We start from the raw sequence: 22751 nt of genomic DNA on the forward strand, positions 1-22751 counted from the left end.
GGAATGGTTTTCTCTGACCAATTTTCTGTTATAAAGTCATATGTAAACCAAAGCTAAATTTTAAGAGAAAATACTATACAAAAGGAGATTCAGAGTAGTAAAATTAATTTCACAAGAAACCACTTTACCTTGGTATCGACACTGCTTAAATCATCAATAGTTGGGTAGGTGGACATCCTTTAGAGAAAAAATATACAACAAAAATAAATGAGGTTATCTCCTTAAAATAAAAACATCTACAGGGTTCTATCTAGGTGCACCCACCCAGAATAATTTAAATAACATGAAAGGTCAGCTATCTAGATATTAAATGATGTTTCTTGATATAATTATTAGTAAAATTTGGTCTCTGTTTTAAGACATATTCTAGTTACTTACTTCTGTCTCCACCTCTCACAGTCTATGAAGTAGTCAATGAAGACTTACTTTTAGCTTCATAACAGATATCGACCGCCAATATATTAGCAAATCCCAAGTATAATATGTCTTCACAAATTGTCTGTTCACTTAGTGACTGATATGACTTTTGTTACCTGAACTGGAAGAAACCTGATAACCTAAAACAAGGTAAAAAAATCTGCTGTCCTTTCTCCATTACATGTCTCTGTTTCAAAGACTAATCTGTGTAACTCAGAAAATCGGGAGGCTTGCTTCTTCAGGAAGGAAAGCACCTAAGAAGGCCCTATATCTACCCTTTACTCTAAAACCATACAGGGAGTTCCAGGAAACATCTGAAATGTTTGAAAGACAAATGTACAAAAGGAAAAAAAAAATTATATGTTGTTATTGGGGATATTCTTCCAAGAAAAAGTACAAAATTAAAAATTATATTACCCGATTATTTTGCCCATACAGGTCATTCCTTATTCAGTTCTATATAAACTAGGAAGCCCTTAAAAACCTTCATAGACACTCAGATACTCAAGGAGAGAGACTACTGGAAAAGGAGAATCCTGGTAGTCATACTTCTATTTCCCAAAGTACTATCTAAATACCTTCTTATGGGCTCCTGATTCCAGATCCTTCTTCTGGAGGACTCCATGGCAGTCTTCAAACTTTTCATCTTCAGTCTAATACAGCACAGGTTCCTGAAAAATAGGCTCAAATGACCAAGAGCAGAAACCCTCTATTTCCCTCATCCTGATAAGCAGGCTAAATGAGTCTCAGTCATCCTCTCCCAGGATAGGCACATTACCAGCTACCCCAGCTCCATGACTGATTTCCCAGCAAATCTTACCCCGTCTCTACTCTACATGTACATGGGAAAGACATCAGTGAACTGGGAAAAAAGACAGAGGTGAGGGGACACGTGCCATGGGCCACAGACCTATGTAATTCAGCAACCGCTAGCCCCCTAGTACTCAAGGGGCTCTAAGCCACCCCTGTGTAGGTTGGAGTGGAAGTAGATGATACCACATTCCTATCTGCTACAGAGACTCTTCCCAGTGGCTCAAATTCTTTTAACATCTTTTGACAGAAATTTCAAGTTTGCCAGTTCCTCCAATTAAACAAACGAAAACACAGCAACCTGTTCAGAACTCCCTCAAACCTTCTATTTTAATGTGCCTTTCTAGATAAATCCCAACATCCTTTTGATTCATTCATATGATTTCTCTTTATCACACTTGTCAGAAGCCCCAATATTCTGATCTCTTTTCTTAAACCTGTATTTCTCTCCAACCCAGCATTGTTCTTCTTCAAAATTGGCCTTCCAATGCTAATTCCACTCTTATCCACTGCCACTGGGTTCAGCAGATAATTTCATTCTTATTCTCTTCCTTTGGGTTCCCTAGATCTACTCTCCATTTCTATTATTAAAACACTGACCTACAAAGATGATGAAAAAGGAACAGTACTGGGCTTGAATGAAGAAACACGAGTTCAAATCTCATTTTTGCCTCTGACTATATTCAAATAAATCACTTAAATATCTTGGGTTTCAATCCTTTGTTATTTACCAAAGTAAAAAGTTTCAGGTATGCTATCTAAACAACTACTTGACCAGGATGTTAAACACAGATTAAAGTACCAGAGGATATTTTTATTAGTCCCTAAGATTCCTTAAAATCATGAATTTCTATGTGCTTTGCATTCTCTGTTTAGAAAAGCAGGGAATATTTAACTGGAAGAAAAAAAAAACAATAAAAAACCAAGAAATGCAAAGTAGAAAGTAAAAAAATATTAAGACAAAATTACAGAAAATCATGGGAGAAAAAAAAGATTCTAGAAAAAAAAAAAAACTTTCATGGGATTAGGCAAGGATACCAGCCTAATGGGAAAACTAAACTGGTAAGTCATTAAGTAGAAAAATCAATTAGAAAGAAATTCTAAATAGCTGATAAATAATTAACATAACATAGCCTATATGTAGATAACCTTCACTTAAAGTAAAACAATTCCTCTCTAGGACTTGCCTGGTCTTGCTTATGTAAACCTCTGGTCCTACAACCACAGCAAAGTGAGATCTGTCCTAAAACCTTTGATGTTAAAAGGAAGGACCACTGTCATTCTCAAATACATCAGGACATGCTCTTGGAATAACCAGATTTATAAGAAGAACTCTTGATGAGAATTAATATATAACTAAATCTGACTTTCTAAATTGATCTAATTTGTACCTGTACCTTGATACAATACTGCACAGGTTTCTCTTGATCTATGCTACAGGACAAGCAAACACATTTGGGAGCCAGTCAGGCTGATAATCAAACTATGGGATCATGGAGCAATTAATTAACTTGTTGGAACCACAGTTACTTAATCAGTAAAAAGTAATAGCATGGATTCTTTGAGAAGCAGTTGTGATGACTATAGAAGATATGAAATGTTAAGCACATAATGTGATCTGCAGCCCAGAATAGAACACTGAAAAGTTAGGTTATTTTCTCTGCATTCCCTTAGTTAACATACAATTTTTTAAAATCTGCAAAACCCTACCTGATTGTAGAGTCTTCAGATATTCCATCCACTATTAAAAAAAAAGCAAAGTATTTTTAAATCAACAACAGACAAATATAGAATATTAAAAGCATTGAAGAGTATGGTGTTCTAAGAGATTAACAATGATAACAATAAAATAGAACAATTACATGATAGTCTGTGCTGTTATAAAGCCATGGAAATGTGGTCTCTCAAATTATCTCCTTGTACATACCCTTCTTCTTCTAGTGATATGTGAGATGATACAATGATACAATGCCTACATGTTGAGATGAATTAAGTTGAGTAACATAGCAGTTTTAGGCTACAATTGACGTTCTGACATCAGAAAGATGAGCATCTGCTTTGGATGATCCTGAATCGGGAAGCTGCAATCATATTGATATTTGGATCTTAGGAGCAGAGCATTTTGATGACTATTAGGTGGATAGAACATCGAGTTTGGATACACTGGTCAAGTGAATGATTCAGGTCCTAGACAGGATGGAGTGGGATGGCTGAAGATTTCAAGATGCTACTTAGAATGGCATGATGAATGGCACCTGCATTAAGTTCAGCTACTCGAGAGGCTGGGGCAAGAGGATCCTTTGAAGGGTTCGAAAATAAGACCAGCCTGAGTGACACAGCAAGACTCCACCTTCACAAAAAATAAATAATTAATGCACACTTTTGTATATGTTTTAGATTTTGGACCAAAATAAGAAAAAGACTCATGCTTTGTTACAAAGGATTCTTTTGGGGTCATACCTGAGGACTATACTAGTATTAATATTATTGACACTATTGGCAGGCAATCAATACATTAGTAACAGTTGCCTCCCCTCCTTTGATTTATCAAATGCAAGGGAGACTGGAATTTTTCAAAATCTGATACCTACAGGTGAACCGCTGTGTACAATCATCATAATCCCAACTGAAACGTACCAGAGTGACAGAAAATGGTCTCACTAGTAGAGTCAGTATTGTAAGAAGACAGTGTCAAACTTAAACAGCATGATTTCTGGACGAACAGACTGGGAGATGTAATCACAGAGTATACAGCAGTCCCCCTTGCTGCTATATGTTCTCACACCACAACAGCAATTATGAACACAAAGGACTTCTTTGACCAAATGTGGTGGTGGTTCAGGGGCTCCCCATAAACAATTAAGCAATTCATTCTGCTGGAGACGCCTGTTGAGAGTCCTCCAATCCAGTTCCATCACTATCTTCAGATCCCACAGGTTGGGGCTCAGTCCCCAAGGCTGGCTTTTTCCCACACCAGTAGCAAATGTGGGCCTCCAGAACTTCTGAATGATCAGATTCAATCCAGGTTCCTGTAATACCCTCTTTGGGTTCCACTAATTTGTCAGAATGGCTCACAGAACTCAGGCAAACATGTTGCAAAAGATATGGATGAAGAGATGCATAGGATAAGGTATAGGGGATGGGGTAGAGCAATTCCATACCCTCCTGGGGCACTGCCCTAGAACAACTTCCACATATTCAGCTATCTGGAAGCTCTCTGAACTCAGTCTTTGGCTATTTATGAAAGCTTCATTACAGAGATATGACAAATTAAATCATGGGCCATTGAAAATCACATTATCTTAAGCCCCACTCTCCTCCCTGGAGGTTGGAGATAGGGTGGAAGTCCCAGCCCCCTAATCATGCCTTGGTCTGTGATGACCAGCCTCCATCCTGCAGCTACCTGGTGGCTGCCAGCCATCAGTCAATCCTTCACAAAAAAGATAATCACTTTGGAGAGTACAAAAATTTTAGGAGTTGCATGCCAGGAAACCAGATCAAAGACCACATATATATTTCACAATATCACATCCCCTGTTTTCATTTCTGTGGTATCAGTTACCCATGGCCAATCATGGTTCCAAAACGTTAGGTGGAAAATTTTTGAAATGTGGAATGCAGATGCCATTCATCATGCCATTCTAAGTAGCATCTTGAAAACTTCAGCCATCCCACTCCATCCTGTCTAGGACCTGAATCATTCACTTGACCAGTGTATCCAAACTCGATGTTCTATCCACCTAATAGTCATCAAAATGCTCTGCTCCTAAGATCCAAATATCAATATGATTGCAGCTTCCCGATTCAGGATCATCCAAAGCAGATGCTCATCTTTCTGATGTCAGAACGTCAATTGTAGCCTAAAACTGCTATGTTACTCAACTTAATTCATCTCAACATGTAGGCATTGTATCATTGTATCATCTCACATATCACTAGAAGAAGAAGGGTATGTACAAGGAGATAATTTGAGAGACCACATTTCCATGGCTTTATAACAGCACAGACTATCATGTAATTGTTCTATTTTATTGTTATCATTGTTAATCTCTTACTGTGCCTAATTTAGAAATTAAACTTTATGATATATGTGTGTGGATATATCACGTATGTGTATATATATAGGAAAATCATTGTATATATAGGGTTTGGTACAATTCAAAGTTTCAAGCATTCACTGGGAGTCTTAGAACATATCCACAGATAAGGGTGGACTACAGTACGTATTTTGTTATCACACAACACAGGCTCTCCAGATTCAGTTCAAACTGTTCAGTTTAGGATAAAACACCCCACTGAGGGAAAGCTAGGGATAGGAACATGGTACCTCCTCTGCAAGGCAAAACAGGAAACAAGCCTGGGACAAGGACCCTTGAAAGACTTTTCAGCTGCTAGTGGAAAAATTCTCAAGAGAAATCAATGTACTTGCTCTCACTAATCTTACTCTGAGGCAGATGCTGGTAAGTTTATACTTAGTTCTAGCTATCTATCTGCCCTATGTATGTTGCAAGCAAGGCTCAAATTCAACTGCCATTTTATCTCTCATCGAAAGAACCACCGGATTGATCACTCCCTCAAGCAAGAGCTTATCCACTCTGAGCTGTATCTCATACTCAGAGGAAAGCTTAAGACAAAATACTGGGGAGGTGATGGTAAGTTGTCAAGGAGTACTCTCTGATGTGAAAAAATATATATGTAGCTAAAATTGTTAACTTGCTGAAACTCCAAAAATGGGCCAACCATTGTCCAACTCCATAGTGGGAGGAAAAGAAGTGCTTTTTCACTACAAGTAAAGCTAAACAGTGTGACACTCTTGGCATTCCTCATAACTGATAATCTAGTTTGTGAGCCATGATATAATTATGTAGACTGTTGTCAAACTCATCCCTCAAAGGAAGAGAATCAGGGAGGAACATATTTATTCACCTGTAGTATTCACTGTTGGGTCTCATTTCCAATTCCATGGTAAGTACGAAGTACTTTGTCTTCCCAGTTTTCTAAAATACAACCTTGTGAGATTGCCGTCTTCCATTGCTAGAGTCTATCTGAACCCACTTCATACAGCAAGATGGTCCCGTTAGTGCTATTAGTACTGCATGATGTCATTCTTCTCAACCCTCCCCATTATGTGACAAATGCCTATAAAAATCATGCTTTTTCAGTACATAAAGCATATGTCATCAGAACCCATACTGATGAACAACGACAAAAAAAAAATGGTAGGAATCAGAAACAAAGAATTATCTTAAGTGAATACCTTTAATTACCATGGAATTTTACTTTTTGAAAAATTCAAAAAGATATCTAAGGTATTATTGAAAAATATGTGACTATTTTGGGAAGAGCAAAACTATGGAGACAGCAAAAAGATCAGTGGTTGCCAGGGGTTCATAAGGAAGAAAGGGGGAGGGAGAAAAAGGCACAACATACGGGATTTTTAGGGCCATGAAACTATTCTGTATATGACACAACAACGGAGATACATGACATTATACATCTGTCTAACACTATACAATGCACAGCACCAAGAGTGAATCCCAATATAATCTATAGACTTTGGATGACAATGACGTGTCAATGTAGATTCATCAATTGTAACAAATGTGCAACTCTGGGAGGGATATTGGTAATGGAGGAGGCTGTAGTATATGGGTAATGTCTGTACCTTCCTCTCAGTTTTGCTGTGAACCTAGAGGTGTTATTAACATAAACTCATTTATTTGAAAAACAAAAAAAAAGATTCAGTGAACCAGCTATTACCATATATTAATATTGTAGCAAAATGTAGTCACCTTGAAAATTCGGGATATTTAATCATCAAAGTTACAGAATATGTGTATCACCTCCCAAGTTGAAATATGCAAAAATACATAAATCAAATAACTTTAATTGTAACTTAGGCAAGACAATAAATAATAAAATAATTATAAACAATGAATTCATATAAGATGTATTGAACCTGGACCATTCCTATAGTTAACATAAAAGAGAATTTTTATTCTAATGTTAAATCTGAAATCATTATACTTATGTTACCTAAAATTTTACTGAAATGTTAATCAGATGAAAAGGACAGAAAATAAGTGCCTGAATTGCCATAGTAACTTATGTGCAAATATCTGTTAAACATTCATTAACAGTAAAAAAAAAAAAAAGTAAACAGCATTGCAACTTAATATGGATCATGCAACTAAAACAACTACCATGTTATGCTATATCATTATATTATCTGCTATTAAATAAAATTTTAAAACCACCAAAAATTAAGTTGGGGTGTAACTGCTGTGCAGAACAGATTTTATACAGCAAGGATGAGACTGCCATCCTTAGAAAGGCCTGCTTGCAAGGCTGGCCCATGGCTGGGATCCGGGACATTGGCCTTGAGAGGGTTCCCACCATTCCCTAAGTGAAAAGAGAGGCACACTGTGCCTAAAAACTCTTCGTATAAACAATGTGACTTACTCTGAAGAGCAGCTTTACTTCTGGGAGTCTGGAAAACACTAAAAAGACTCTATATGAATATCCATGAAACTCAACATTTATAGAAAAGTGTTGATCTTCCTTGTTGATCTGCTGCTCTTCTCTATGCACCTGACAATTCTTACTCCTTCCTCATATCCAGTTTAAATGTTAATGCCCAACCCGGAAACCTATGCCTCATCTGAGATTTCTCTCCACCCCCTAACTTTTACATTCAGTAATCACTAAATCATATTAACTGTACCTCCCTTCTGTGTCTGCTTTATATTTTCACTGCCATGACAAATATAAGTTAAATCATACTTCTTAAGTTTTAATTAACTTCATTTTATGTTTATAGTTCCAGGTTAAGCATGGGTTCTTAACTGATGGCTTTCACAGGGAAAAGAAGAACCAAAACCAGAAACAATTATTACTATTTCTTACATGAAAAAAATATTTTAAGCAAAACAAATGAAAAAGGTCTAATACCAGTAAAAATACAACATTTTAAAATGAATAAACCCACCTTGCTAACTACTTCACCAGGGGCAGGTGAAAGCCTCATAATAGGTTCATACTAGTGTAAGGATTGGTAACCAGGAAACTATGGTTTGGACTACTGCAAAAGCTGCCTTGTCTCCCAGATTAACTTCTATGGATCCTCTGTATGAAGGGTCAGCAAACTATAGCCCACAGGTCAAATCAAGCCTGCCATATCGTTTGTAAAACAAAATGTTACTGGAGCACAGTCATGCCCATCTGCTTACATATTTTCTGACTGCTTTCACACTACAATGGCAGGGTTGAGTAGATGTGAAAGAGATAACACAGCCTTAAATATTTAATACTAGATCCTTTACAGACAAAGCTTGCCCATGCCTGATTTAGACCATATACAAAATGCCCTAAAACTGAAATCCCACCTTAAGACTCCCCTGCTCAATATTCTTCAATGAATCACTACAACAAACTTTAATGGCTCCCTACCCAGTAGCCATTCCTTCTTGTCTCTTGCTGGAGAAACACAATTCTATTTCAATATTTATCATTTTAATACCCCTCCCTGGCTCCAAAAAGAGAAATAATTATTCTAAGCTAATCACAGTAATTACATCTGTTTCCCAGTGACTGATTTAAAAATGAGCATATGGTGTGACCCACCTGATAAAATGTTACAGGGAGACCACTGCATCCTTCCCACTTTTCTCCTGAGTTACAAAAAACATATGAAGAAAAGCAGCCCTTCCCACCTTTAGATAGTGTCTTGTAAGAACATTGTGTTTGGAACTGGTGCTAATGAGCCAACCAGGAAAGGAGCCATAAGCACAACAGTGCCAAGAGCACCCCTGAAAGAGGGACAAAAAAGTGGATCCTGGTGGCATTACGGAACCACCAAAACAACTTGGTTCCTATTGTTTCAGCCTCTGTTCCTTAGGTCATCTATTATTTGCAGCCAAATGCATTCAACCTGAGAAATTTCCCATGGCCTAAAAAATAAGATCTCTCCATTTCTACTTTTTAGTGTGGAAGCATTAAAAAGCCTTCCACAATCTTGTCTTAGCTAAGTGTTCATCTCATTCCCAACCATTACAATTTTATGCTTTTTGCACAAGCAAAACTGAACTGCGCACACACCCTGCAAAGTTCACACATGGATCTCAGATTTTGCACTTGCTGATCCTTCTTCCAAACATGCAATCTTGTCAGCTGTTCCTTCTGCCAAGCATCATTCTTCTGCCACTCTACCTGGCATGCTTACTTGACATGTTACCCAATTTTTTAAAGCATGAATTCCTTGCTGTGGACTTGAACTGCCTTGCACATATGTAACATGGTAAGTACATTAGAAATGGTAGTTATGAGCTCACAGAGGGCATCAGACACATAGCAAGCACTGAATAAAGTAATAAATAATAAAAATGACAATAAAAATATAAAGCTTTTGAGTGTATTTCTTGACATTTGTATTTGGTAACATAACAAAAATGCTTATTGCCTAAAAGACTCTTGAGCGTTATTTGTCAATTGGTCAAGAAAGTAAATGATTGAAAATGATTTTTGACAATTCTGTTGAAAAAACACAGACATTACTTCCTAGGACAGCTCTATTTTATTATGAGAACCCTAAGGACTGAAACTACATCTATCATTGTCTACTGCAACTTGCAAAACCTAACTTATAAAGGCTCTTTCTTAAAGACGTACTAAATTAAAGGTGTCTCGTACACTTCAGATTAGCAGGTGCTTAAGTTGTCACACCTAGGGAGAATAGTACCATTTTTGCTATTGTGAAATGTTTGTGTACTTTTATTACAATTTGTTGAGCCCAAAGTAAGTCTGTTGGAATACTGACTATGGTAATCTTTTGCCTAATGGTAACAGGGTATCCTATTCTAATAAAATTACTGTTATCATGATAGTTATCTGGCAGATAGAAGAATATATATCTTGTTTTAACAAAGTAAATATATCTCATGCAGTTTCAATTTATTTGGGATGAGGTCGATAATAGTGAGACCACGTTAGTATAAAAATATGTAAGATAACTTGTGCTTCTCAACAAGGAATATCTGACTTTTGTACTCAGTATCTTCAAAAAAGAATCTTCCTATGACACTACTGCACACTGGCTACTTTTTACAGTTCTTATTGCTATTTGTTCACACCAGAAAGCTATTTTTGAATTGCCAGTATTAAAGATAATTACTTCCTTAGTGACAGGAAACACTATGTAATACCCTTGATCACTGAACAACAAGGATTTGAACTATAGGGAGCAACTCATATGCATATTTTCTTCTGCCTCTGCCACACAGAAGCAACAACACCAACTTCTATTCCTCCTCCTCAGCCTACCTTGTGTGAATATGATGAGAATGAACACCTTTCTTATGATCCACCTCCACTTTATGAATAGTAAATAGTTTTTCTTCCTTATGATTTTCTTAATAATGGTTTATTTTCTCTAGTTTTCTTTATTGTAAGAATATAGTATATGATACATATACACAACGTTTTAACTGACTGCTTAAGTTAACAGTAGGGCTTCTGCTCAGCAGTAGGCTGTTAGTAAAGTTTTGGGGGAGCCAGTAGTTACACGCAAATTTTTCACCACACAGGAAATTGGTGCCCCTAACCCCTTCAATGTTCAGGTCAACTCTAATTAATATTCATTTCCTAGACAGAAACATTTATTATAAAATATAAATAACTCATTTTAATAAGAAATCCAATTGATTATAATGTCACCACAGAGGAAACATATAACATACTAACTTTAAAACCTATTTTATTATTTATACAAAAATATCATAGAGCATTTTAGGGACCATAATTAAATGAAGACTTTTTTTAGACAATACTGTTTGTGATTATAAACTCCCTACAATTAACTTCTTACATAATTCCGAATTCTAGATTACTAAGAAACAAATTTTTAAAATATGCACACAATTTACACATTGACTTTTTAACTGCCCTTTTTGTGCTCAAAACTTCCTTACTCTTTATTTTTTTATCCATGGTAGAACGACCAAGAGTAATTCACTATCAGAAGTCTTACCTGGATTGCTGTTTTCAGAAAGATCGTCAGGTATCTTTTCTTCTTTATATTCTGAAATTTGGTGGTGAATGCTATGTATAAAAATGTAATAAGTAATATTACTATTTTAATGCTGATATGAAAACATTTACCAAATATGTGAAATTCTCAGAGTATTTCAACAAAATCAGGGCTAATATCAGAACTTTAATTAGCCCACACACTTCAAATCTGTAAGCACTGCAAACTTATTATGCTTTGATTTAAAGAATAAAAAACTAAGGTGAAGTCCTCATGAAGTGTGAGCAGCATAGTTCAGTCAACAAACTAGAGTACGCTTGACATCACAAAAAGTGTCCTGAACTTAAAAGAAGTCTTAGGCGCTATGACCAACAGCTATTTGTTCATGGAAAAGTTGCTTGTCTTAGGCTCAATGTCTTCAAAACATGACGATTTTTCTTCCTTGTGTCACTCTTAATAGACATTTTTATAAATATTTAATATTAATACTATAACATTTTTACAATGCTTGAAGAAATAGTCAAGTAATGGATTACTTTGTTCTTTAATTTAATTGCTGAAATTATTTTAGAATCCCAAATACAACCCATTCTGCATTTTTCCCTAGACTGCAATATTAAATGAAATGTTGAAGTTTCAAGAAAATGTTATTAAGTCCTAATTTTGATTATTAGTTGTCCTATTCTTTGTGGCTTGTAATTCAGGGTATCTCAGCTATTTCATAATTTGTGACAAAATTTATTAATAAATATATTATCTCATTAAATTAGATAACATAACTCTACCCCCATTACTGAGCTAATCAATCACACCAAAGGCAGAATAATCAACAAATGTCAAGACCTGCCTTGGACTGCTACTATTCCTTCTCTACCTACTCAAACTCTGAACCAGCAGATCTTCGTTAGCAAGATGCTTAATCTCCATGTTCTCTCCAAGTGATGGGGAAGGCAAAACCTTACTTTTATTTTTACTAGATTCAATGAAGGAGATTCTGGTTCATATTTTCTCATGTCTGAGACCAGTACCAACAACATATTTGCATATGACATTATACATGTTGCTCAACACTCAACTCCACTGTCATTTCATACATCACTTTACACAAATTTCTTGTTAGTGAAACTCACAATCTTAATATTAGGTCATACCTGTTTTGCTTTGACATACACTGTTTCCTCAGAGCTAGTCAGCAAATAGTCAAATGATGTTCACAGGACTGCACAGAATATGGAATGCTTCATAAATTTTCATGTCATCCTTGGGCACGGACCGTGGTAATTTTCTTTATATTCTTTCAATTTTCGTATATGTGTTGATGAAGCAAGCACAAAGCCCTATATGGACACTGATGAGTCAGGGATGAGGTTTGGCCCTGTTAAATCCAATCAACCTCCTGTATGTATGTATGTATGTATGTATGTATGTATATATGTATTGTATTAACAGAAGAGCCAAACAATTAACCTACCTTTAGCTCAGAGAATTCTGATGAATGGTTTCCCTAAGAGGTAGAATTTGAAAGAATTTAAGAAACCTCAGGTACAGGTCCAAGTAGCTTGGGAGATTTTCATTATTATGGAAAACACATCACTTGAGAGACCAGATACAAGTTAGTGACCATTACTCTGCAGAAGGATGAAATGTGACTTTCCAATACTTAAAAAAAAGGCACTAAACACAGGCAAAAGGAGCCTTGGCATACAAATTGGTAGCAAAGAAAAAAGGAAGTTCTAATGTCTTCCTACAATGATATTTGAAACTCTCTGACAGTTTAGAACAATCTCAACTATTTGCTAGAGGGAAGACAATCAGGGGCATCAAAGGATAACTTACCATAAAGACCTACGCTAAGTCTAGGCTGAGATGAGGGTTCCACATAAGGTTTGGAGTGTGGAGGAGGGCCATTTTGCTCACTATGTGTGTGGCTCTAGCTAGGAGGCCCAGCTGCCAGAGCAGGGTACTGGTGGTTTAGGAACAATGGTTGAGCATATGTGCACGAACTCAAAAAATGTGTATGTAGCCTTGAAGTCTAAATATGGATCACCATATGAAGACTGAGGGATCTGAATCTGTAAGGGCATCCTGGTTGCAAAGGTCAATCATTTCCAGACAGCAAGACCAGTGTCAAATGGAATAACAGAATAAATGAAACAATAGAATGATTGAAGTGTCCTTTCATTCCCCTCTCTCAGACTTGTAAAAAGAACTGTCTTCTTTGCATTTAGAGAACCATTTCATTTCCTGAAAAATTCAAGGAGGAGGCTATAGGAAATAGCCCCTAGAAGACACTACAACATTATCTGTCAAGTAGACATTTCAAGACCCAAATAACGAATTAGAAGGATCAAACATGTGGCATATTATCCCATGCACAAGAGTTATTCTTCAAATGAAATGGATGATGCTGATACCATCCCTAATGATAAAGGTTTCTTGAAAGTCTTGAGATGATGAATTCTGTGCCCATTACTACTTCTAACTCGTTTAGCCTTTTGTTTGATTTCTGGCTGATGAATTCGACTAATTCACTGCCATTCCAACACTACCTGAAACACACTATGAAATCTCACCTGATGTATAAGATACAAAATTTGAAATTATTTTAAACCTTGATTTAGTGTTCACTGGTCTTTTAATGTAAATACTTACGTATTAAAACCACTAGTAGTGGCATAATCCTTAACAGTCCTTCCAGAGATATCTTCAGAAAAAACATCCATACCTTCCTCAAGAAGGTGTAGTATACTTGGTGAGTTGTGATGTTCAGCAAGCATGAGGGCCGTTCTAAAATAACAAAGAGATAACCTCACCCTTGGGAACTTTAATAAAGTTATTTAAAATGCTAATTTGATATACATTGCCAGCTGAATATTTTGCCTATCAGTATAGAATTAGCCTTTTATATGTACTAACAGACACAAGCATCCTGGGTGCTCAAGCGTGCCTCTTTGTAAATTACCACCTAGGTTAAAAGGAAGGGACAAAAACGTAGCTTCTTGTCCCATTAAGGTATGACATAGTAGAAGTTGGTCATTCTCTGCTGAGATCACTTATCTAAAGTAAGCAAAGCATTGCATGAAGTATGCTCCATGTCTTCCCTATTTTGACATATTGGACTGTAATTCAGAGTCAACTAGGGGTCAGTTAAGTAAGAGCTATCTGCAGGCTTAAACAATAACATTAGTAGTAATGGTGAAAATAGTAGCCATAGTAGTTTCGGTTAATGATGTTGATGAGCATGTGCTGGGGACTAAATTCAATGTTCTATATATAATCTTACTTGTACACAACCACCCTGGAAGGGCATAGTGTTATTCTCCTTCTCATATTAGAATACACATTTGGTGGGAAGTGGTGTTCCCAAGGTCACACGCCTAGCAAGTGGGAAAGCGAGAATTTAAACCCGGTTTTATATGAATGAAAAGCTGTCTCTTCCCTTTATCATCCACTTATGACTTGTCTTCATTAAAGAAAAATTTTATCCACTTAAAGTGGTCTTTCTCCCTTTTCTCATAACAATTAAAAAGAAAAAATCAAAATACATTAGAAATGAAAAAGGAAAACAACTGATGAACTCACAGTATCTAGTTATAGCAATTAATAATCCTTTACAGATCACCTAACATCAATATTTTTCAAAGAAAGCACTTAAGGCAAAAGAGTGGTCCCAAAGAAAAAATGATTTTCAACTTCTATTTATGTTTCATATAGCATTTTTGAAGGAAAACTCTATAAGAAGAAGTTAAAAAAATACTATAAAAGTATTAAGAAGGTCAATATTGAGTCATAAAGTGATCTAAAAGTTAAAATCCACACTTCAATAAAACTAATATGGAACCTCTTTAGGTGATATAAGATCACATGATCAAAAACATCAGATTACAAATAACAAATATCAGTCAGTATCATAAGAGATGATGAATCCCACTGCATATTGTTCTTTAGCTTCCAGAGTCCAAATAATTGCTTTTCTACCTAAGTGATGATTTGTGTTGATATTTGTCACTCTATCCTCTCAACAATTATGTTAATCTTCTCATTCATTTAATAATTCTGACTTCAGTGACTCTTACTACCCTAAAATAACATTCACATTTAAAAAAAAAGCACTAAATACTATACCTGTTCATTTTATCTACTGCATTTATATCTGCATTCTTCTGTATCAAAAATTCTACCATTTCCTCTTTAGTTCCACTTACAGCAAGTAGAAGTGGAGTGAGGTGATCCTGTAATACAGAAAAATCAATTTATCATTCAAAAAATTTCATATTTCTCAACTGAACTGAACATTTGATGTAAGAGCCTATGAACTTAAATGTATCATACAGAAAGTAAATGAAAGGTAGTTTCATCCACTCACCCATCTGTTCTGCTGCTTCCCTTAGAAACTCCCCTCCTCTGCCTCTCCAGGCTAACTCCTGCCATCTCCAAAACTCATTTCAAACGTTTCCAGGTTCTAAGAATCTTTGTTTCTATCACAACATTTACCATGATATGCTGTACTTAATTTATTGTTTTCCATCTAAACCAAGAGCTTCTTGGGGGCAGGGGCTGTATCTTTTATCTCCATATTCCCAAACCCTAAGATGTAGTAATAAATGCTTCAAGGATTTTTATTGAATTAATATCAATTATTGTACCTACAGCAACGTTTTTTAAATGATATTCCAAAGAGTATTTAGATACCATAAGTTAAACACTGTACCCCAAAAGGAAGATTCCATGACCATCCAGGCTAGAGAAGTAGTGCAAAACTGTGCATCGTATGTCCAGTATTAAAGAAATCTCTCAAGCTTTGCCTGATCTCTATTTGACAAGTATTATTATTATTTAGTTTTTTTGGTAAACAACATGTGAAGAATTAAATCTTTAGAGATACAGTTTTAACAACTTTCCAGTGAATGTGGAGGTTTCCTCCAGGTGATACAAACTCATGTGATTCTCTTCTAACAGTAGCGTAGGACCCCAGGGTACCAATGTCAGGTACTCCTTCTCCAAGGGGTCACTAAGGAAATGGGCTCTGAATAAAAGAGAGAGGTTTCAAATGAATTTCAACTCATTATTTCATGGTCCATGTTGTTTCTCCTGTGACAAGGTGACAGATTTTTATCTTAGTTATTAGAAGGCTCACTATGATTTTTTTCCTCAATTATCCTGATGATCCTGGGATGCTAATGCCTATCTGCTTTATTTTAATCCACTTGTATTCTGATTTCTATTTTAATTGGTACTCGAGTTGGTTTTTACTTCATGCAAAATATAAATCAGAAATAAAAATATAATGGCTTATCAATTAGAGTTCTAATACTGATCTATATGGATTATTGCTAGCACAATGGAAGCCACTAAATCATTTGCATTTTATAGAGTTTATGCTGAGGAGAAAGATATAATGCTGTCTTCATTACACACAGCCTAGCCAACTATAACCATGGGTAAAGTTCCCTGGTGGTCTAGTGGTTAGGATTCGGCATTCTCACCATGGGTAACCTAAAAAGCTTATAGGTATTCCAATAGGATGATGATTTTTTTATGGTATATATAATAAAAAACTGATTTTTAAAAAAAATTTCTATATTCTAAAATCCAACCTATTACTAATGGATAAATGTATATTATAATATAGATGACATACATTCTAAACAAGTATAAACTGTCTTGAAAACCTTGAAATTATTTCAAAAAATACTAAAAAACAAGCTTTGTCCTCTCAAATGCTTAGGTAGGCAAGTAGATGTCCTGAGCCTGTGAAATACCTAGATAGGCACAGTAGCAAACTGGAGAACATACACCTTGTATAAAGGGGGAAGATTCTGCACAGCACAGCAAACATATGAGCTCAAGGGACAATAGGCTTGACTCTTTAGGGAAGCCTGAAACCCAGGTTCCTTCATGTCTCCCAAATGTTACATGCGGACTCAATTTATCGAGGCAAAGTAAACCTACTTATGGGCTGCATTTTGACTATAGTCTCATGTTCTAAAATTCACTAATGATGTTTCCAAATAGTCATGTATAAAGCAAGTACTTGCATGTGAAATCTTTGTTTTCTTTAGTGTCATAGGTTTTACCAAAATATCAAGCCCCAATATGGAATAAAAATTGCTATTAAGATTTATAATACCCACAACAAGAATTTTTCAAACATCTATTCGTTTAGTATCTACTTGTGTTTATTTTTCCCAGATTGTTACCCAAATTGTTAACTAGTTCATAGGACTGCTAAAACTAAATTATTAAAAGAATTCCTCTCTATGTTCTTGGAAACTTCATGCTTTTAAGTGTTTAAAACTGCCATCCTCATTACGTCAAAGCTGTATGAACTTAACAGACATACAGAGATAGTCCATAATACAGCTGTACCTGAATAAAAGATTCAAGATTTGCTACTGTGCTAATTGAGAACGCCTTGCTTGTACTAAACATTTGTTGAACTAATCCCCTGAATGATAACAAAGAAATGTGAAATCCCGAAAGGGCCCGTTACTACTTATTGAAAGACTGTCCATAAGCAGATTTCTAAAGACCCTCTGACTGGCAGTGAATGATTGCTAAACAGCAGGAAAAGGGTGTTATTCCATAAGCTGATAGATGTTGCCAATAATATTCTTTGGAACTGCTCAACCACAGAGCTGGAGAGAGGCAGATAAAGTCAGGCTAATATTATTAGAAAGGAGAGATTTGAAGGAAGTAGCATCTATCAAACTCCAATTCTTCTGGAGATTTCTTATGTTTTTGAAACATGGGAATTTCTATATTATATTTGTTTATTCAGTGGTTCTTAAATAGGAATGCATCAGAATCTCAAGAAAAGTATTTTTATTGGCTAGAGAGAGGATCTGACTATGTTGCACAGGTGGACTCAAACTCCTGGGCTCAAGTGATCCTCCTGCCTCAACCCTCCAGACTAGCTGGGACAATAAGCACACGCTTCTGCACCCAGCTTTGAGGAAATGTTTCAATATACATATCCAGGCCTTCTTAGATTTACTAAATTAAAATCTGCAGGGCTGAGCCTAGACTTCTAGATTGTTAAAAAATTTTCCCCGGTCACTGTGACACGGCTCTAGCTGAGCACTAGCAGAGCAGGCAGTCACTTCAGTGTCCTGTTTCTCTCACATGGCCAAGGCCCTTTATCACTTGGAGATCTGGCCCAAAACAGGAAATAGTGAGAGATGGAGTCATTTGCTGAAAACTCCATTTAGTCTTGCTGCACAGGGTTTGAACAGGGACTAAGAAACTCAAAATGCAACTTGATTTTGCTATTTATAAGTTTTGTACCTTCCACCTTCCCAACAAGAAATTCTAGTAGAGTCTTGTCGAAGTGGCTGTTTCTGCAAGAGGAGGATAAGTGGCTGTTTGGGCAAGAGCAGGATATTCTTCCCTCTTCTCAAGTCTTTCCCACATCCTCACCACCTATTCACTGCCAATCTGCTTTCCTCAGAGTCCTCCTGACACTGATTTCTGGGCAAGTTTACAACTCTCTAACACTCTTTCCCAAACTAAGAATTACTTTCCGTAAAACTGAAGAGCACTTTGTCTAAACATATAAACTGAGAACAAACAGAGAAGTAAATACACAAAAAACTCTTCATTGTATTTCCCCAAATTACCTAATTTCCAAATGGCCAGCATATTTCTGACTGTTCTCTTTTTCCCTTTCCATTTCTCTCTCTTACGACTTGCCAATTAGAGATAAGTCACTTTGATATAAATTGCATTTCTAAGGAACTTGCAGCAGCAGCAAGAATTCCATTTACTATATAATGCTTTAGTTATCAATTTTAAGATAAAGTGTATTTCCAGGGCAAATTTGGCTCCCCTGGGTTGTTTTATACTAAATAGAAAAAACAAACAAACAAACAAAAAAAAAACAACACTTGTTTGAAAAAAAAGTTAACAAGTTTTCCTTTAACAAATGCAGGGTTTTCACAAATATTAACCATGAATGTAGAAAAGAAAACTGCATCTTCTAATGCTTCTTTAAATGTATAAACATTTTAAGTAAAATTTTAAGACAATTAAGGTATTTCAAAATATTTTCATTCACGGAATGTTTGAGCTTCCAAATATGGAAAATTGATAGTTACATATGTCAGCGTTTGATATTTTTCAAATACAGTTCATTGACCTCTACCTTGTTTATGGCTTCTTTATTTGCGCCATGTGAAAGGAGCTTTGCTGCGATCGATGGGTTGTCGCCATAGACAGCATAGTGAAGAGCTGTGTTGCCATACACGTCACTGTGATTCAGATCGGCACCATGTTCTAACAGGATGGTGGCACACTCCTCTTCCAGGCATTGTACCGCCTATCAGTATCAGATCAAGAAATAGATCATAAATTCTAAGAGTTCAAAAGAAACATTCCAAAGATTCCACCGACTAGTTACATTTAAATGAAACAAATTTGTTTTTATTGTGTATATTGAAATGAAATCCGTCTCATGCTGCAATAGGTGGCTGCTATATACCTTAATCAGAGCTGTCCTTTTTTCACTGTCGGGGACATTGAGCTTGCATTTTCCGTCCACCAGGACAGTAACTACTTCTGGATGGCCACTGGCACAGGCCAAATGGAGAGCAGTCCTATGAAAGTGAGAGAGATTTTTAGGAAATTGTAGTGCACTACCTTAAAATATACAATGATTCATGTAATTATAAATATTAAACAGCATGTTTTCTTCTACCTTTAAAGCAAATATTTAATTTTCTTGTGAAGAAAGTACAATATTTATTAGCTGCTATTCCTCACTAGATTAATAAAAGAGCAGCCTATTTTAATAGAAAGAGATTGGCTTTTGGTATCAGTTCAACTTGGATTTGCATCCTACTTTAAGCTCTATCAATTATGAGCTATTGACCAGGCACGGTGGCTCATGCCTGTAATCCTAGCACTCTGGGAGGCCAAGGCAGGTGGATCATTTGAACTCAGGAGTTCGAGACCAGCTTGAGCAAGAGCGAGACCCTGTCTCTACTAAAAATGGAAAGAAATTAGCTGGACAACTACAAATATATAGAAAAAATTAGCTGGGCATGGTGGCACATGCCTGTAGTCCCAGCTACTCAGGAGGCTGAGGCAGGGCAGAAGGATTGCTTGAGCCCAGGAGTTTGAGGTTGCTGTGAGCTAGGCTGATGCCACGGCACTCTAGCCTGGGCAACAGAGTGAGACTCTGCCTCAAAAAAAAAAAAAAAAAAAACTTATTATGTATCACTTAGCCCTTCTGTGCCTCAATTTCCTCTTCAATAAAATAGGCAAAAAAAAAAATAGTAGCTATCTCATAGGACATCACTGTGATGCTCAAATGAGAATCTGTACGAAGTATGTGGAACAGTTCCTAATGCAAATAACAGCTCAATGACTGTTACATAATGTAATTATTACTACTGCTTAACAAAGATAACATTTTAATTAAGCAAAATAATGCAATTATACCTATTTTGTGGTTCATTTAAAGACTAGAGATAACATTGTATTTCAGTGCTGCTAGGGTGCTCATTTTCTCACATTTTAACATCACTGATACTGGAACAGCACCTTTTATTCATGATTTATTTCAACTACAATGGGCAGCATAGAAAAATTATCTCATTGATAAGCAAAATAAGGGGACATCACAAAATCAATGCTGCCTTACATTATGGGAAATAGGACATATACAGTAGGTCTATGGAAGTTCTAGTTATATCACTGGCATTTATGTAAGTTTCAGTTCTTAAAAGTACTATGGAAAAAGAAGGTTGAAATAACAAAATTTTTAAAACCAAATAATTTTTACTTTGATTTTCAAATAACTTCAGAGCAAAAGAAACTCAGGACTCGAATGAATAGGTATGCCTCATTTGTTCAATAGATAGATTTATACACTGTGTGAGAATCAGATATTTTGAACGTTTAATGTTAATAATTAATACTGTTACAAATTTTAAAAGGGCAGTTAAAGTCATCTTTTACAATTGTCTACCTTCACAAATGGTTTTGTCTGAAAGGAGTGAACAATGACTTTAACTGAAATTAAGTCCTAATCCTCCAATTTTAAATTTCTCAAATTGTTCAGCCTGGTCAGGTAAATAAGTTTTAAGGATGGATGTGTCCTGAAAGTTAATAGAATACGTCCGCTACATAACAGGTCTTCATAGTATGTTTGATGAATAAATGCATTGAGAAAACAGAGTACAAGAGTTAAATATTTTGAAAGAAAACCCCTATAAAGTAATACCTTTGTAATAGTAACATTTATATTTCCTATTTTTCGTTTTCATAATGATACACCTAAATTATAATGATTCATCTAAAATTTTTGCATGTAAGTAATAAATTATATAACAAAACAGATGCACATTAAAAAACTGTGTATGTAATAAAATGTTCAAGCACAGATGAAAAGATTCCCTTTACTTCTGAAGGAATAAAAGTTGGTGGAATATTCCAATCCACAAAATAATTTTAAAATAAATTCATAGAAATTAAGAAATTACTTCTGTCTGTGCAAGATTCATATTACTGCTCTTCCCAGGGATTTTATCCTTGATGACAAACTTTTGCTAGAACTTTTAAATCGTACACGCTAATTGCCCAGAAATAACAAATTTTATCACATTGTGTACATATTTTAAGCTAACACAAGACCACAGTGTGTGTGTATATGTATAATGATCAAATTGACTTTTATTCTTACTTGATATGCCTAAATACTCTTTACATATCAGCACACATATGTATCTATGCCACCTTCTCTGGTGACATATTATTCCATCTATGGACACAATCATATTGATTTATAAATCCATCATATGCATTCCTCTTAAAACCTTATTATTTTAAGTGCTGAGAAAAACAAATTGTATGATCTCTATTTCTTGAGGATATTTTACTATAATGGAATTGATGGGTAAAGGGCATATACAATTTTTAAATGTGTAGTTCCAGTTGCCTCCTTAGTGCAGTAGGCAGGCAGCGTGTCAGTCTCATTTGTATGTAGTTACCACCAAGTTGTCTATTTGAAAAGAAATCAGCAACATAAACTGTAAGCACCAGTATAAGTATTTTCCATGTTTAATATTAGTATTTAATGTCTTCATTCTGACAAACTTTGTGGATAGATTAACATTATCTCATTTCTCTTTTAACTTAAAATCCTTCTCTTAGCAGGGACACTTAATATTTTTTCTTATGTTTGTAGGTCACTTGTAGATCTGCAAAAAAAGTACTTTGCCCAATTTTACATTAGGCGTCAGTTTTTATCTTGTTTGATTTGTCACCAACATCAAATTTTAAATTCTTTCATACATTTGGGTGTTTCTAGATTTTCTATTCTGTTCCATTCATTTATCTATCTCTTCAACAGCTAATAAATGATTAATTTGTGGAAATTCATAGCACATTTGGATGTCTAGGAGAGCAAGTCTTACTCCATTACAAAATTTTTCTTCATGTCATCACAATAGTAAAAGTGAGACAGCGTGTGTTAACTAAAAAATTTGGAAGCCTTATA

At 35.6% G+C, this 22751-nt stretch overlaps 1 protein-coding gene and 1 non-coding gene across 2 annotated transcripts in view; both read right to left on the reverse strand.

Moving 5' to 3' along the window:
* Nucleotides 1-22673, reverse strand: part of LOC123626720 (putative ankyrin repeat domain-containing protein 19) — a 35406-nt gene extending 12733 nt beyond the window's left edge. The window contains exons 1-9 of the mRNA XM_045535953.1: nucleotides 22669-22673; nucleotides 19731-19845; nucleotides 19395-19568; nucleotides 15377-15483; nucleotides 13904-14038; nucleotides 11252-11322; nucleotides 2938-2968; nucleotides 996-1088; nucleotides 129-177 (exon numbers count right to left, since the gene is read on the reverse strand). Of these exons, the coding sequence (XP_045391909.1) occupies nucleotides 129-177; nucleotides 996-1088; nucleotides 2938-2968; nucleotides 11252-11322; nucleotides 13904-14038; nucleotides 15377-15483; nucleotides 19395-19568; nucleotides 19731-19845; nucleotides 22669-22673 (780 nt within the window). The remainder of the gene's footprint in view (nucleotides 1-128; nucleotides 178-995; nucleotides 1089-2937; nucleotides 2969-11251; nucleotides 11323-13903; nucleotides 14039-15376; nucleotides 15484-19394; nucleotides 19569-19730; nucleotides 19846-22668) is intronic.
* Nucleotides 12476-12582, reverse strand: LOC123626749. Its single transcript, XR_006730990.1, has one exon. It is a non-coding gene; the product is annotated as a U6 spliceosomal RNA (small nuclear RNA).
* Nucleotides 22674-22751: the final 78 nt, after the last annotated feature.

The sequence above is a fragment of the Lemur catta genome, chromosome 22 (genome assembly GCF_020740605.2).
Source record: "Lemur catta isolate mLemCat1 chromosome 22, mLemCat1.pri, whole genome shotgun sequence".
NCBI lineage: Eukaryota > Metazoa > Chordata > Mammalia > Primates > Lemuridae > Lemur > Lemur catta.